Raw genomic sequence first — 17,914 nt, forward strand, 5'->3', positions numbered from 1 at the left:
GTGAAAGACATGCCCTTATATTCCTTGCTCCTAATAAACCATCGAATCCCGGTAAGGTGCTATACCATCCTTGTCCCGAAAATAAATCCTTATCTTTCCAAGAACCATCTATAAAACACCATCGACTTGAAGTTTGTATCGTAGGTCTGACTTGTACCTGTTGTTCCCTCTTTTGACTGTTGAGTACTTGTGCCTCGGTCCAAAGTGCTGATTCTAATTCTGCCAATTTAAGTGTTTCGGTTGGATCAATATCTAAATTACTAAACACTTTATTATTCCGACTTTTCCAGATATACCATATTATCCAGGTAAATTGGTGGTCATCCATCTTAGGATTGACTCTCCAAAAAAGATGATCCATATTACCAAAGAGAGAACTAGTGGAAAAAATATTGGGATTCGATGGTACTTTGGATAATGCCCACACTTGGCGTGCTGGAGGACATTCAAAGAACACATGGTTTATTGATTCCTCTGCAACTCCACATCGAGCAAAACATGTATCCCCTTTAATTCCTCTCGTGTTGAGATTTTTCATTACCGCTATACAACCTGAAAGAATTTGCCATAGAAAGTGCTTTATCTTTGGTGGGCACCTCACCTCCCAACAAAACGCCTTTAGTACTGGTGGTTTTTCCTTATCAGGATAGACCCGTTCCACTTGATACTCTGATTTTACCGAATATTTTTCATTGTTAGTGAAACGCCATCCATTTCTATCTTCCATTTGATTTCTACTTAAGGGAATGCTTTCAATAATTTTTACATCCTGAGGATCCACCAAAGCCCTAATTGCTTGAAGGTTCCAAGTTCGAGATTCCGAGTTAATGAGAGAATCCACAGTGAGGTCTGGGTAACTGTTTTGAAAGTTTTTGTTTGCTGGTCTCGGACGAGTGGCTGGGATCCAGAGATTATTCCACACTGAAATGGATGACCCTGTTCCCACCCGTTTAAGTAGTCCTTTACAAACCAAAGATCTAACAGATATAATACTCTTCCAGCCGTATGACGGAGAGTAAGATCGGATCGGTTCTAGGGGTGAGACATTCCTATAGACAAAAAAGACTAAAAGAAAAGACGAAAAATAACTAGTTATGGTTTATTTGGTGTTTATATCATCTTATACTATTAAAAGAAAATAGAAGTCAATAAAACTTACCGATAAATCCAGTGTCTGAAGAGTTGATGTTAAATAGTTTTGGAATATTTAATCTACTATTTGTTTTGTAGCTATTCCAATGAAATAAACCTGTGATATTGAATTAATCACGATTAGATTGAACTTAGAAAATAAATATGAAATGTGAAGGTAATAAATTTACCTAAAATTTAAATAAAATATAAATATTTATTTCACATGAAACAACTGAAAAATATGAAAAAAATCCTATGTGGCTTCAAATGAGGAATCATTATGATATTTCATCTGCACATAAACCAAAACAAGAATAAGCAAACCAAAAATATATGTATATATATAAAATCTTAACATTCTAAAATAAAATAAATTTACTAAATCAAAAGCATCAAAAAGCGTACATCATAAAAATTTAGTGACTTTGTTCCTCTACTTTAAATGTCTTATATAGTAAATTGGTGTACATTTATAAATGACGATAAGCTATAAAATAGAATATTCTTGCATAAATTCTCAAAATCTTATATTTATAAAATAATATTATTTTTGGAATATCTTGTTCGTAAAGGTAAATGAAAATATCTCGTAACTGGACTGCACAGAGTTTTGAATTGACAGATCTCATTATAAATATTTTAATATTAAATGCATTAAAAGTATAAGAGAAGATATCTCGTCATTTATGGAATAGATTATAACAACGTTTTTGATTGACATATTTCACTATAGATATTTAACATAATTTTGAATTAACATTCATAGTTATTTAGATTTTATTTTCCATATATATAAATAAAATTTTGGTGCTAACATATCTTTCGGAATTGTTAAGAATATAAAGCTAATAATTGATATTAATATATTGATCCAAATCTACCGCATATATGGTTTCAAGTTACTATAAAATTGGAATATTATTGTTTAATTTAAATATTCTAAAATGTGACAATATTAAATTATGTAGTTGGTATTTTAAGTATTTCCCAATATGAAGATAATGTGTACTTATTACAAATATTTTCCAATGCCGTTTTTAATATCCATTAAAATTATTAATAGATATATTTGTATCTATACTATTACTGCTTTAAATATGATATTTTATCTGCAGTAATAAACTAATAAATGGAAAAATATTATTAAAATTATATTAATGTAGTTCAGAAAATTACGTGCTAATTCTATTTCCTTATCATATTTTTTATTAGTTTCTATATTTATTGACATTGATTAGTTCCTATAACCATTGAAGATTGTTACAATTTAATTTTTTTTTGAATATAGATATATCTTGATAAAATCTTGGTACTTATACCACCAGAACCGGTAATTATACGAAAGTTCAAAATACCTTTAATGAAAAATACGGTTTAGACTGAAAGGTAAAAGTATAGAAAATTAGTAGAAAAAAACTGAAGTGTATCATGTTTTAATAGTATACTAGATTTTGACCCGCGCTTTCATATTTTGGTTAAATTTTTTGATTTAACAGTTACTAATTTCTGGTGTGAATTTTATTTTTTTGAGTTTTGACATACTTAACCGAGAGTAATTTATTTTAACTTTTCATAGTGATAGGCATTCAGGTTTAAAGTTCGTCTCAGTTAGGGTTATTCAGTTTTCAAGTTATTGGGGTTGGGGTGTTAGGATCCGTTTAGGAGAACCATGCATTTTTCGAATCAGATCAATTTGGGTGATCTGTAGTTCGAGTCGGGTTTTTATTTTTTATTAAAACCGAAGTGAGCCGAATTAAAATAGTTAGGGTTTAATTTGGATTTAAAGCAAAAAATCCAAAAAAACGCAAAAAAAAAACCTGAGTTACACTGAAAACCAGGTAATTCATGTAATTTGGGTGGAGGAGGGGGGGGGGTGGATATTTTTATTAGTAAATTATATTCTGTACAAATATAAATTAATATTATATAATGTTTAATATTTGGATACCCGTTTGATTTTCAGTTTGGTTTTAGCTCTTTGGGTTTAGAGAAATAGGAACCATTCACATTTCTGTCATGTATGAACCACTTTCACCCGATCTCTCCATGCATATTTGAAAGGTTTTGATAACAGAATTCATAAGTGTAGATCAGGGTATAGAGCGTTTGAAGGTTTAGAATGATTATATTTGTTGTGTTTGATTCGATATTTATATATTTCTTATCGCTAGAAAATTAATAGGATAGTAAATATATTAAAATTGTTTATAATTAGAAATATTCTAGGGATATAGATTATTTGAGATATATTAAGTTACAACAATATACTATTTTTGGTTTTCGAGATCTATTAAGTTACAACAACAAAATCTTATTGTTAATCAGTTACAAAAAAAAAATCTTATTGTTAATCTCATTATTTTATAGAAATATTGGAATTTTGTATATACAAATGTATTCAAAAGATGTTATTTTTTATACCCAACTGTTAAAAAAATTCAACTTAATATTTTTAAATAAAGTCATGAATTTGAAAAAAAAAAAAACAGACCATAGCTAGTTTATAGTTTCGTCTGTATCTGAATAAGCAATTGTAAGTGTTGAAGCTTGCAGAGAAAAGCCAAAGTAAAAAATCTAATCAAAACCAAGCAAACAAACTAAAACACAAAGTTCGTGTATAAAATATCGTAGCTCGAGGAACATATTGTCGTAGGTTTTGTGTGACCAACATTTTCAATTCTCATTAGATTCTGTGACCTTGTATTCCCCTGTTTGAGTCAAAGCTCTATATTTTTATCTTTCTCTGCCTTCTGTAAACTTTCCTCTAAAGCATAGATATATACACAGTTGGTTTGCACGCACAAATTTACAAAAACCGGGTTAACCAAAGGTTATAGACATTCGATATATGTTAATTTATATAGCAAGGATAGGAAAGTTATATTTAAATTATAATTACAAATGGTAAATCAACTAAAGTAGTGGAAAAAGATCACACGGAATTAGGAGGTGGTTATCTGAGATTTATAGAAAATAAAAATAAAAAAGAAAATATTTAATTAAAATCATAGTTTAAAAATAATCCAGTGGCATTGTCTTTTAAATATTGTTGAATCAGGAGGGCACTTCAAAAAAGGGTCTTCTGTTTTAATAGTATTGACTAGATTTTAATCCGCACACCCGTGCGGGTGTATTTTAAAAAAAAATGATGTATGATGCTATTTGCTTTTTATGTCACTATTTAGGGTTGGGCAAAAAATTCAAATTCGAAGAATCAAACCGATCCGATCCCAATCCAAACAAGTAGTACTAAATCCGAACCATAATTGATTAAATATCCGAATTATTCAAAATTTTGGTATTTGAATAATTGAAACCTAATCCGATCTGAACCGAATTATTTTTAATATATATAAAAACATCCAGAATATATATGATACTTTTAAGTTCGCATAAATGCTTGAAAATATATACAACTAATTAAACGTAAATATCTTAAATAGTTAAAAAATACTCAAAGCTTCAAAAATACTTAAATAATTATTAATTCTCTATCCAAATATTTAAACCAAACCTATTTAAATTGGTTATCCAAATCAGAACCAAATCCTCAAAGATCTGAACTGAACACGAAATCCCAAAAAGACCCAAAAACGAACCCGAACGCCCACCCATAATCACTATTATATATATATATGTTATCATAGGTTACAAAATATGTGTTATCATATAATTAATCGTATTTTATACGTACCATCAAATAAGTTTTCTTATAATTAATAATATTTCATACGTACAATCATATAAATAATCACATATATTATATTTTAAAATTTAATATGAAATATAAAAACCATAATTTAAGTTGGTGTTTGAAATTGGGCTTTGTATTGTATTATTATTAAATATATTGAAAACATTTTTATAATAGTTACTGGAAAATATATTAGTAAAAATCAAATTTTGAATATATGTATATTTTTGAATGAATTTTTGATATAAATCAATTTTAAGTTATTATTTTGATTTGAATATATATATCAAGTTACATATACCTATTAGTTTTTAATATAATGTAATGGACTTTCAATTTTTTTATTAGCATAAGCCCATTATCTTTTTTTTCTAACTTAATATTATCCATGTTTTCAAACAGTACTATTTTTTTAACTACTATCCACATTACCAAACAATCCTATTTTGAACTTGAGTTTTAATTAGATAGATATATGTATCTGCCCCTATCAAACTCGTTATATACCAGAAGCGTAGCCATTCCCCGTGCTAATCACCCATTGCATACAATATATGTTAGAAGCTTAAAAGTATAAAAAGGATCTAATATATTAAAACAGAAGTCATGACTTTTTTTCATGTGTGATTTTTTTAGTTTGGACCATTCCTAGAAAATATCATATTTTACATAAGTTCATTATTATATCTTTTAATATTTTTATCTTTTTATTTGAAATACAAATGAATATATTTAAAATGTTGTAACAAAATCTTTTTAAAATCTTCTTAGAATCTTTTTAAATTTACTTTCGAAAATTAGTTAGTTTAATTTAAATTATCATAAAATATAATTAGAAATTAAAATTAAATATAGTTTTGGTTTATAAACGAAAATTTAAATAAAATGAAATTGATTAATTTCAAAAATACATTTACTAATAATTTTTAAATATTTTGTTAGAAATAAATATTTATTTCTATTTTAAATTTTTCAAATTTGTTTTCTAATAAAATAAAAATCATGCTTTAATGATGAGTGATATTTTTATTTGGACCATCATTTAAATTTTCTATTAAATGTATATCACTAATGCTAATATATATAATATTTTTAACTACTTTAATCATAATATCTTTTATATCTTTTAATTTCTTTAAAAAAAAATTAAAATTCTAACAAATCTCTTGAAAAAGATTATAATAAGATCTTAATTGTCATAAATTGAATATAAATATTTTCAAACTAATTTTGTAATTAGTAATGAAATGTTACTAAAAGAATAAAATTATATCCTATTTTATCAATTTTATAATAATATCTATCATTTTAAAATAAAAATTTTATATTGAACAAAATATGATAAAATTATTTTAAATTGATAAGTTAACATATTTTATTTTCATAAATATAAAATATATGCTAAAAATATAATATGTTGGTAGAATGGGTTAATATTAGTAAAATATATAATACATGTATAAAAATTTAACTTATCTTAAACTTTTTTAATATACCGTAATTTATTATATAAAATTAATAAACATTAAAAAATTACTAAAAAAATCTAGTGATTTGAATTACGGATCATGATTATAATAAATTAAATACAAAATTGTTTTCATATATGTTATTTCATGCATTAAAAAATTTAGTTTAGTAATCAAACGCAAATTCAATAGGACAAATATATAATAAGCAACATATATATGTGATGATTTTAATTTACAGCATGAAAACTATAAAATTATTCTATTTGGCATAATTATACAAATATTTAAATATGTGAGTAACATTAAAAATATATAATAATTATGTAAAACATATATCTATATATAAATGTGAAAATATATATCCACACGGTTGTGCGGGTGGAAATCTAGTTTTAATTTAAAATTCATATATTCTCTATTTTAGGTGAGATGGTCAAACATATTCGAGTTTGATATATCTGTCTAGTCTTAATTTACTTTCAAGTACCAAAAAAGATTAATTTGTTTGACTATATTTAGATCCGGAGGCATGTCTTTTTTCTCATTAGTTGGTTGGTATATAAATCAAGTAATGAAAAGGAGAGATCCATATCAAGGATTTTTCATATAAGAACACTACTAGGTTAAGACCCCCGCTTTGTGCAGGATGAACATTATATATACTATTTTTATGTATTATATGTTTTTTAATATATTTATGAAGTAATAGATATATTGAATAATTAAAAATCCAGTAACTATTACATATATAATTAATTTGGTGTGAACACATAAATAAATTTCACTAATCCAAACAATCACTTTTTCTATTTTATATTATATTGTATGTAATTAAATTTAATTGACATTAACATTAACATATATATAGTGTATTTTAAATATTGATATATATATTAATTGATGCTTTCTACTCATATAGTTTTTGATCATTTGTATATTTTTATAACCAAAAACTTTAATCACTGATAACAAAATTTTCATTGTGTGATTAATAGTTTTAGTAATTTATAAAATTTTAAAAAATTTCAAGACTAAGTTTCAAATTTAAATATAAAGTTGTCAATATTCGTTCAAAGATTTTACAGAAATTTTTTGTCCAAAGAAAATTTCAAAACTAAAAAATTTATGTATTTTATATGGTATATAGTTTAATTTAAACGATATTAATATATATATATATATATATATATATTTTTTACACTTAATATTTTTTAAATGAGACTTCTTACTTATATGATTTTGTAATCATTTGTACCTCACATAACAAAAATTTTAACCATGGATCACAAAAATTTGAATGTACGACTTTTAATAGTTTTAGTAATTTATAGTTGTTTTTTTTAATAAAATATAACATACACATAAAAATCTATTTTTTTATTATATGGTTTATGTAGTTGTTTAATTTATTTTCTTATTTAAACTATAACAAATATGAAAGAGAATACACTAAATTTGATCAAATCTTTATTATTCAAAAACATTAATTTTCATATATATTTTAGCACATTAGGCAATTCCGTAATTTTTATTTAATGAATGAATGAAAACTATTAATAATGAATTTATGATTCGTTTAATAAAAAGTTTATTATATATTAAGATTGATCAATTTATTTTTCTAAGGATTCTAAAACTCACTGTGGTGATGACACATGACTGCTTCAGATGTTATACTGCTTCTCTTTTAATATATAGAGGATTCAAAGAAGTTTATTTTAATAGCTCTAAAGAGACTCCATATCCATGACTAACAATTAAACATTAATTATATCCTATGGTCTCAAAAGTATACATATATGCATGCAAAGTTACATAACACCATCACTTATCATGCATTCCATATTGCTTCTATATAATGGTACAACTATATCTTTAAGGTTCTTGCTTGAAGAAAACTGAAGGAAACATATCCTTCAAAAGCTCATAGTCATTCTGAAACTCTTGGTTTTGTTGTTGCTGATAATTAGCGTTTACATTCACAGCAGCGTATGGCACTCGGAGGAGATCATCATTTGAGAAGCTTCTTGGAGTATTGATGATGAAATCAGAAACTGGAGAGTTATAATTAGACGTGGCGGGTCCAGAGAACAATGCGGAACGGCGACTGGTCGGGATCGGGTGGTTGTGTTGACTTTCATATGTTGTGATTACGACAGTTGGATCTTGGTACGATCTTTCAACTCTCTTCTTCACGTTGCACTTTTGCGTCGTGCATCTGTAGTAACTCCTGTTCTCGTTATCGACATATATAGTTTTAGCATTTGATTTATAATGTCGGTTAGAAAATGAAATTAATACTAATAAAAACAAGTTTGACTTTTTGAAATCCAATCACTAAAGAAACGATGCACTGCAGGCAAAATTGCCTAAAATGATTTGACCAAAGCATCTTTATCAATATATTTTTAATATAATATCAAAAATTGAAATTTTGATGATGCCAATGGAAGTGATATTTAAGAAATATAATTTGATAATTTGAATGTGAACAATCAGAAAAAAAAACCCAAGAAATATAAAATTCACAATTAATTAACATAAAATACAACATACAATGAAATCTTAGACCTTGTATGGATGTAAATAAGAAAAACATTATGGTTAAGTTGGTTTAGATTTCTAAATAAAAAGAAAGATTATGAAAACATCAATTTCCTTGTTTTTATTAAGAATATCGTACAAAAATTGAAAACGAGTAGAAACTAATGATTTAAAGACCTTGAAAGGCAAAGGCAAAACTAAAAGCTACATATGCTCAACATTTCATTAATTTATTGTAGGGTATTGTACTTATTTATTTCTTCAAGATATAATGAAGAATAATAGCCGGTTAAATTACCTCGGATAAGGACTGTTTTTGACTGCTTTTTGGCCGTACTTCCTCCAACGATAGCCGTCTTCGAGATGTTCAACTTCGGTCTTGGTCACGAACGAAACTCGTGGCTCTCTTTGCTTCTTCTCCTCTTTCTTCTTTGTTTTAACTCTGAACCATATATATTACTGATCAATTAAATGAATGCTTAGTTATGATGGACCGTTTTGTAATTAATGATACCGTACCATACAATTGACTTTGAACTATATAGTTAATAATGCTAAGCAACACATGATTTGTAGGACATCTATATATATTTGTGGCCGTGTTTGTATGTAATAAAATAAGTTTAGGTGGATATTCTATCAAAATGGGATTCGTCATTCTGTTTTATTTAAGGGGTGGATTTTTCAGCAATAATGAATAAACAATTTTACAATCAGAATGTCATATATACATACACACATGTATATATTATATTAAACCATGTATTACAGAAACATATACTGGCTTTTGTGATTGAAATACTTTTTTTGCCGTTCGTTCAAATATATATAATTAGCATTCTAGCTAAACATATTTAACGTTAAATTACCTTTTCACAAGCATATTTAGTTCCATAAAAAATCCCTACGATATTCTAAAAGGTGTCATTTTATGATATTTTAATCCTCTATATAGTTTCCTACTGAAAAATCTTTATCTGTTTTGATTAAGTAAATAAGTCATTTTCTAGAAATTGATTTTAGACTGGCCCTGAAAATACAAAAAAACGAGAAATGCATTTTACATATTCAAATAATTAAGGTTTTGGTATTTGATTAGAGAAAAAATCTTTTAATAAAACTAAAATAAAAGTTCGAGCACGATTCATGTGATCATTTCTATCTTATTCAAATATATAAAAGTTTCACTATACCATAAACACGTATGAAACTTACACTTTCTGAGCACGTTGATCATATTTTCCTCCATCGTCAGCTTCTCTTTCCCCCAGGCTCTTGCCGGAATCTTCGTCGTGATGATGATCGGCCTCACTCGAAGGAGATGCAGAAATCCTAGTTTCACTCTCGATGATTGCACCACCGCTACCAACAACTTCTTGACTCTTGTTACTAGTGTTATAATTGAACGCATTGTGAAAATCATTTTGTTGATCAAACGAAGGATTAAAAAACTCGGTGGAAGATGGCGAGAGCTCGAAACCCGATTCGTACACTCCTTGAGGACTCAACTGTAGATCGTAGCCGATTTGTGATGAGATCATGTTTGCATTATAAGTGGATGGACCAGAAACGTAAGGGAGATTCAAAATATTTTGGTTGTTGATGTTGTTGTAATGATTATACGATGAAGTATAGTGATAGTTGTTAAGATCTTTGGTTTCATTAGACATGATGAAAAATAAAGATTCAAAACCCAAAAAATTGAAGAGAAAACGAAGAACAAGAGAAGAGCTTGAAGAAGATGAAAGAAAGAAAAGAAAACGAACTTTTTGCGTTTATGATTTTTTAGTCGGTCTACGCTTCGGTGTTAAGACTTTTGGGTCTTCTCGTATTTATGCCGTTTGAAAATATATATTATTTAATATGTCTTACAGTAAAAATGGCATTTTAGAATCTGACTTTTATAAACAAAACTTTATAAAAATCAAAAGGTTGAATGAAATGGTTCTAGGGTGTGAATGACTAAAAGGTTTCGGATTTGAATGACTTTTTTTTAAGTATAAGTAAATCGAAATATATATATATATATATATATATAAAGTTGAGTTGGCCAAAAGCATTTTACTTCCCAAATGGAGAGTTACAAAAGTGGCGTCTAGTAAGGAAACATTACTTGGCTGTGTTGCTTAAATGAACATCATAAACATAAAATGATGAGTTATGAAAGAAATTTTTACCATAACTGAACTTCTTTAAAGTCCTTGCGACTCTTATCTATACAATGCATGCCCCCACGTTTGATCAGCATGAGGTACAATTGGGGTTCTTTTGGTATGCCACTTTTCTTTTGGGGGCATTAAAGTAAGAGACCAGAAGGTGGGAACAGTCTTGTGGAGGAAGCCGATGACTAATGGTTAAACAGGTAACCGGGAACAGTCTTGTGGAGGAAGCCGATGACTAATGGTTAAACAGGTAACCGGGAACAGTCAGTCTCCGGTCATCGTTGTGTGAAGAAGGAAGAGCCAGTCAAAAGTTCAAAACAATAAAGATAACAGAGGCGGATACTGTGAGGTTATTAGGATGTGACGTGTTAGATAGTGGCACCGGCATTTGACCGTAACCGACACATGACCTGGCACGTGGTGGACTATTGCATATTGTTCCCTCGACCTTAATAAACATCAATATCAGACGTTATTTTGTGAAATTAATATTAGCTTTCTGATGAAAAATAAAAGTGAAATGAATTCCGATTTATAACTGAGGTCAAACTTATTTTAGAAATATAACAAATTTTAACACACGTTAAATATTAAATACGACAAAATATGTAACAAAATTAATTTCAAAATTATTGGAAAAGAAAGTAATACTGAAATGCTGACGGGTTACCAACGTCATCACGCTGCACAAATCTCTTTTCAGTTCACATTAGAACGTTCCTCGCGCATGTAAAATGAACATTAAAATAAGAATAAAAGAAGAAATATGGGTTGACAAAAAAGAAGAAGAAGAAATATGGTCAAATTTATTATAGATTTAATGCTTTTGAAAACAAAATAATACTCCATCCGATTATTTTTTATTTTATTTTTTTTTGGCTCAACAACAAACTTTTCATTAACCGATAACCATCCGATTATTAATATAAGTCATTTTAGAATTATGCACCTAGATTAAAAAATTATTATTTTTTATATTTTATACATCATTAATTATTTACCTAACCACAAATCAACCAAAAATAAAATAGAAGGTATATTATTATATAATATTAAATATTAATAAATTTTACATAAAAAACCGAAAATGACATATAATTTGGAACATAAAAAATTTTCTAAAACGATTTATATTAAAAATGGAGGGAGTATATATTATAGATTGTAAAAGAGGAGAAATGTTGGAAAATATTTATTTTAAGAATTTAACAAAAGGATATGTTAAAAGTAAAAATAAATAAAATAAGGAGAGAGGGACATGATTCCTAACAGAAAAAGACAATGATAAGTGAGTTTATATTTGACTTTACAGTTTCCATTTGTATAGTCAATGTTTATACATAAATAAAACTATTCAATATCTTAAGGAACTGCTCACTTGATCATGGTTCTAATACGCTTATGTGTTTTCACTTCTATTTTTATTTTTTTAAATAGGTGATTCTTTTGTAATCAATTCTTCAGAAATTCAAATATGGAAAACTCTTTAAACTAAGATTATACGTTTTACCAAAAAAAAACTAAAGTATACGTGAATAATCAACCCGTACTGCTCTGCATCTCGATCTTCAATTCAAATTACGAACTGCAGCAGGATCCGTATAGTATAAAGACTTGGTTACATCATTTTACAAAATCATAGTTTAGATGTTTCTGAAAAAAGTGAAAATGATGAAAAACGTTTTTAGATACTGTATGTACCTAATTTTCATAACACAATATAAATAAATGATTGTACATAACTAGAATTGTAGCAATCTTTGATAAATTCTCGATGATGATCCCAAATATTGCAATTAGTGACTATTAAGTCATGATTATCGGTGGACCTAAAAGTCAATAATTAATGCTACTTACGTTTTTGATTTTACGTTCTATCTCTAACACATCAAAAATGTTTTCATTTTACTATTTCTTTTATCCGAGGTTTTTTTGTTTGAAAAAGGGCTTTATAAAGATTGACAGAAAGTAGTCAAATGTATAAACCTTATTTGTGTATGATCGGTCGCATCTTCATATCCAAGAGGTTTGAATGCATATATATGCTTGAAGCTTTTATAAGAAACTAGATATATATATGTTTAGTTTGAAGTTATAGTACATTTTCATTTTCTCAAAAAAAAAAGGGTGCATTTTCTCTCATATTATCAGCCTGTAACTTACCAAATACCACTCAACCTCTATTTTGATAGGAGACAAAATAAAGCGAAGCTTACACAGATTTACATGTTCGCAGTTGATATTCACGACTAAATTTGTGGAATATGTACGGATGCACCAAACTTCTTAAAGATTTTTTGTTGGTGAGTAGGACTTTTCTTTCACTATCGTTGTCTGAACGGTTTTATTATTATTTATTATATTTGGGGGTTAAAAATATTTGGTTCATTTAAAAGTGAGAGGCTGCTGTGTAGGCAAAGTTACATGATAGATGATGTTTCTTATGACATTTATATATGAAACTAAGGTCGGCCTACGGTTGGAATACTCTTTACTTGTGATATATGTTATTATTTTTGGTATGATTTTGGGTTTGTATTTTAGGTTTGCATTTGCAGAGAAGTGTATGATAATGATTTTTGTATTTCAGAAAATTATAAATATGGAGAGATAATGTGTTTTAAAATAAAAGTACAGAGAAATAATATGTGATAAAATATATTTAAAACTAAATAGTTGTTTCTATATTAAAGAGCTGTGGAGTTAATATGCTGAGAAGGCTTCAAATTGTTTTCATGTTGTTTTCTTTAACAAAAATTTGATCCCATATTCAGGTGGTTTGTGATATTTGGGTTCGGAAAAATTGGGTTGTGAGTAATTTTTATGTTGATATCATAGTCTTTTGACATGTTATTGGAGTGGAATGAGTGATTATTTGGAGCTGCATTTCTTATTAAAAGTAGAATGTTATATTGAATGCGAAGAAGGTAAAGCTAACCTAATCAAAATTATAAAAAATAACACTGAAGGCAATATCTGGTGTATGATAAGGCAGGACTTTGTTCTTTGAGATAGTCATATGATTATTCATGTCGGGCAGTTAATATTTGAAGCACTTGGAGGAAGTTTTAAAAAAGAAAGAAACTCACTATCCGTATTAAACCAATGAGCATGGACCCAAACTATATAAATTTTGATGATATTTTTTTTGTCATATATAAATATTTTGATTAAAATTAAATTAGCATAAACCCTAAATACATCTATGAGTAATACTACTAAAAAAATGATAACTAAATGATTAAAAGTTTATTTAAATTTATTTGTTCATTAGGTTAATTAACAAATTGATTTCCAAGTTTAGCATATTTTAACTAAAAAAATCTCAAATTTATTAAAATTCGATGATACTATATATATATATATATAAATACTCATTAAATATAATATTTAATTACAAATTTTTTTTATAATAATGTAATATTAACTTTATTGAAATTTAAACAAAATATAACTAAAATAGTTAAATCAAATCAAAAGAAATAAGACTACACAAAATATGTCTATGATTTTTAAACCATTAAAATTTAAATATTAAACTAATAATGTTCAAGTAGAAATTTTTTTTTGAAATTAAAAAAATGTATTATATTTAAAATTATTATCTTATATCTTATAACATAAAGAAGAAGACAACTCTCTTTTTAGGCTGCCAGCGCAACAAATAGATTCAGTACTATTCGCCACGTGTCCAAGCATTTAAACGCAGCGCGTTATTTAGTCCGTGCTTTATATGACGCGTTGTTTTGTTGGGCCTTGCTATTTAGCCCATGCAATACAAGATTGTACAATACACAGTGTTTTGAATTAGGTTTACGGTGGTTGTTTTGTTTCGTCTCCAGATTGAATCGTTTCTCTCCTTGCGCAGCTGACCTTCCATCTCCTCCATCGCAAGACCTCATAAACTGAACGAGTGTCTTTAATCCCTCCATTAATCTATCAACCACGATCTGGATGCAATGCGATATTTGATGTGCGATGCGTTTGAGACGACTATAAGAAGGTATCTTCTGTTCTTCTCAGATACTACATCACTTTCGTTCTAAATTCTTCTGAAAAAAAAAAGCCAGTGCTATGGCTAACGTTTTGGTTCTCCTCTCCGATCTCCAGTCTGGTGGCTCCTCCTCCACCGTCGAAGTGCGCTTGCTTTGCTTCCGGGAGGCTAGAAACGTCTGCCGTGGTGGAGAACTCATGGGCGTCGACATGCTCTTGCTCGACTCTCAGGTTATGTTTTAGATCTGCCATTGGTTTTGTTTTTCCGATAGAATCTCTTCACGTACCCGCCCTCTCGAATCCATATTAAAAGCACGGCGATCAAATTTTTAGTTCTTGCTGATTATGATCTAAATATTTAATTAATCGTTTCACAACTTCACTGCCTTGAGTTTACATTTGTTAGATTTATTGATGTAAGATTTGCTAGATAATTATATGAGGTTTGTCAGTTTCTTCACGTCGGCTTTTATTGATAATTTTACAAGATTTGTTGGATAATAATTTTTAGTTTTCGCTGATTATGATTTAAATATTTAATTACTCGGTTCACAACTCCACTGCCTTGAGTTTACATTTGTTAGATTTATAGATGTAATATTTGTTAGATAATTATATGAGGTTTGTCAGTTTCTTCACGTCGGCTTTTATTGATAATTGTATAAGATTTGTTAGATAATTATATGACATTTGTTAGATGTCCTCGCGTCAGATTTGATAGATATTTATATGTTAAATCGATTCTGTGGCGCTTTCGTTCTGCTCACCGTTTTTTGTTAATCATAGTTGTGTTTTGTTTCATTTTCAGTCAACCATGATGCCGGCTACCGTTAATGTTAACCGATTTTGAAGTCACACGTTGTAACCAGAATTATCGCCTGTCAGACTCTTCTCTACTAATCCGGTTTACCGACTCCACCTCTTTCAAGAAGGTCGCCGAACCAGCCGTTCCGATACCTCTTGAATCATTCCTGTTCCGTAACTACAGTGAGATGCTTGGTCTTGCTAACTCCAACAATCAATTACCGGGTAATGCTCCTCTTATTATCTCTTCTGATTACATATATAAGGATATCTGATAGTCTTTTGCTCACAAATCTTATTGGTGAGATTACTGCTGTCAAGAGTACGATCACTGACCCTCCTCAGGACAATAATCGTGTCATGGCGACCATTAGGATGGAGAAGTAAGTTTTTATGAGCTTCAGTATCTTCACAGTTGTTTTGTATTTCCTAAATACGTTCATCTTACTGTTCTGCCTTCCAATGATGCAGTGACACATCTGTGACTATGAGCCTCTTTGACGCTCAGGCTGTTAAGATTCATAATCAGCTGGAGCAGATGGGAGTGGATCCAAGGGTTGTCGTTGCAACCAGTGTGAACCCGAAGATTGTGGGAGGTAAGCAACCAGTGTGATACAAACATGTCTAGCCCTGAAATGATGTCGATATCATTCATACTCGACTTATAATGCAGGGCGTCTGTTTTTGAACGCCACATCCGGCACACACATCTATTTCGACAAGCAAACAGATGCAGGGGAACAATTGTTTTACAGGTATCATTTTGCGTGTCATTGCTTTTAAACATCCTGATTATAGTATTTCCGAACTGTGCATGGGAGTGCCTAAGGACATTGTTATCTTCGTAAACAGGTTGGTTGAGCAAGACACTGGGCTCCCGCCAGTAGCTCCGCTGCTAAAGAGTTATGCTAAGGTGGAGAAGCTGAGTATATCTGAGCTCAATGATTTTGTCGTCACTGCTACGTCTCAGGTTCGTTAGCATGATTGTCATGTCCTTTATCAAATGTGATTTATCATTCCTAATCCGACTTTATAACAATGCAGAAAATTGATTTCATTTGTGCCGGAAAGGTGACTGGAGTCAAATTGGACAAGGGGTGGTGCTATGTTTCCTGTTCAAAATGTTTCAAGAAACTCCAACGGTCTGTCTCATCTCTCACGTGTCTGTCTTGCAACACCACCAGTGCAGTTGGTTTTTCGGTATGTACTGACCCTAAGCAGCTTAATCATCTACGTTTAACTAACTGTGTGATTTGAAAATTTTATATGCACTAGATACCGTGTCGAGATGTCAATCGCAGACGAGACTGGTGAGGGTTTGTTTGTTGCCTTTGATGGAGTTATTGCGAAGCTCCATAACATGAGAGCCCATGAAGCTGCCAACCTCGTGGTACGTTATTTTATATTGTGCTTTATTTGTCAGTTGAATATCTACTCAATGAATCGTACCATTGTAAATGCAGGCTGGTGATGATGTCAACCCCGAAGAAACTGATGCTCCTCCGTTTGTTCGAGACATGGAAGGAAAGTCATACACGTTTCAGGTGAAGGTGGGCCCATACAATTTCACAGAAAATCATCAAAGCTTTACCATCTCACGCATTCTCGGCGAGGGTGAACGTGCGCCACAGCCTGAGTTCGTTGAAGATGTAATACTCTTATATTCTCCACTACCGTTTCTGCTTTGTATAAATTTAACGTTTTCATTCGATAGGGTGGTGACGATGACAATGGAGATGACAACAACGGTGCTGGCTTGGTGAGACGTAAGATGGAGGGTGGTGGATGTAGCAAGTCCGCAGGACCATCTGCTAAGTCTAAGAAGGCACGGAAGGCATAAGTGGGAAGGCAGATATCCCTTCTCAATAATAATAAAGTTTTTTTTTTCTTATGGACAAGTATGCATTTGGTATTTCCATATTTATTATTTCATGTTTTGTGATAGCTTATAATTTTATCTACAATTATTAAAAATCGAATTATTTTGCAAAAATGATATTGTTTATTTTCTTTGGGAATAATCCAGCTAGCATTACATAACATCAACTTACAATATAATATTTTATTTGCTTATTCGTTTTCATTATGTGAATTTAGTATATTTGTCCACT

At 29.4% G+C, this 17,914-nt stretch overlaps 1 protein-coding gene across 1 annotated transcript; it reads right to left on the reverse strand.

Annotated features, from left to right (window-relative positions):
* Positions 1-8,006: 8,006 nt before the first annotated feature.
* On the reverse strand, positions 8,007-10,813 carry LOC106407727 (WRKY transcription factor 8-like). Its single transcript, XM_013848601.3, has 3 exons — positions 10,060-10,813; positions 9,143-9,286; positions 8,007-8,530 (listed from the first exon to the last, which is right to left on the reverse strand). The coding sequence occupies exons 1-3, from the start codon at positions 10,512-10,514 to the stop codon at positions 8,176-8,178; spliced, it is 954 nt and encodes a 317-aa protein (XP_013704055.1). The 5' UTR covers positions 10,515-10,813; the 3' UTR covers positions 8,007-8,175.
* Positions 10,814-17,914: the final 7,101 nt, after the last annotated feature.

This window comes from Brassica napus, chromosome A2 (assembly GCF_020379485.1).
Source record: "Brassica napus cultivar Da-Ae chromosome A2, Da-Ae, whole genome shotgun sequence".
Lineage (NCBI taxonomy): Eukaryota > Viridiplantae > Streptophyta > Magnoliopsida > Brassicales > Brassicaceae > Brassica > Brassica napus.

What these genes read in the sequence shown, in the direction of transcription:
- LOC106407727 (XM_013848601.3), bottom strand. Translation starts at nt 10,514, where the DNA reads ATGTCTAATGAAACCAAAGATCTTAACAACTATCACTATACTTCATCG. An exon ending in GATCAACGTGCTCAGAAAGT is followed by an intron (nt 9,287 to 10,059) that starts GTAAGTTTCATA and finishes TATATGGTTCAG; the next exon opens with AGTTAAAACAAAGAAGAAAG. An exon ending in AAAAACAGTCCTTATCCGAG is followed by an intron (nt 8,531 to 9,142) that starts GTAATTTAACCG and finishes TAACGAGAACAG; the next exon opens with GAGTTACTACAGATGCACGA.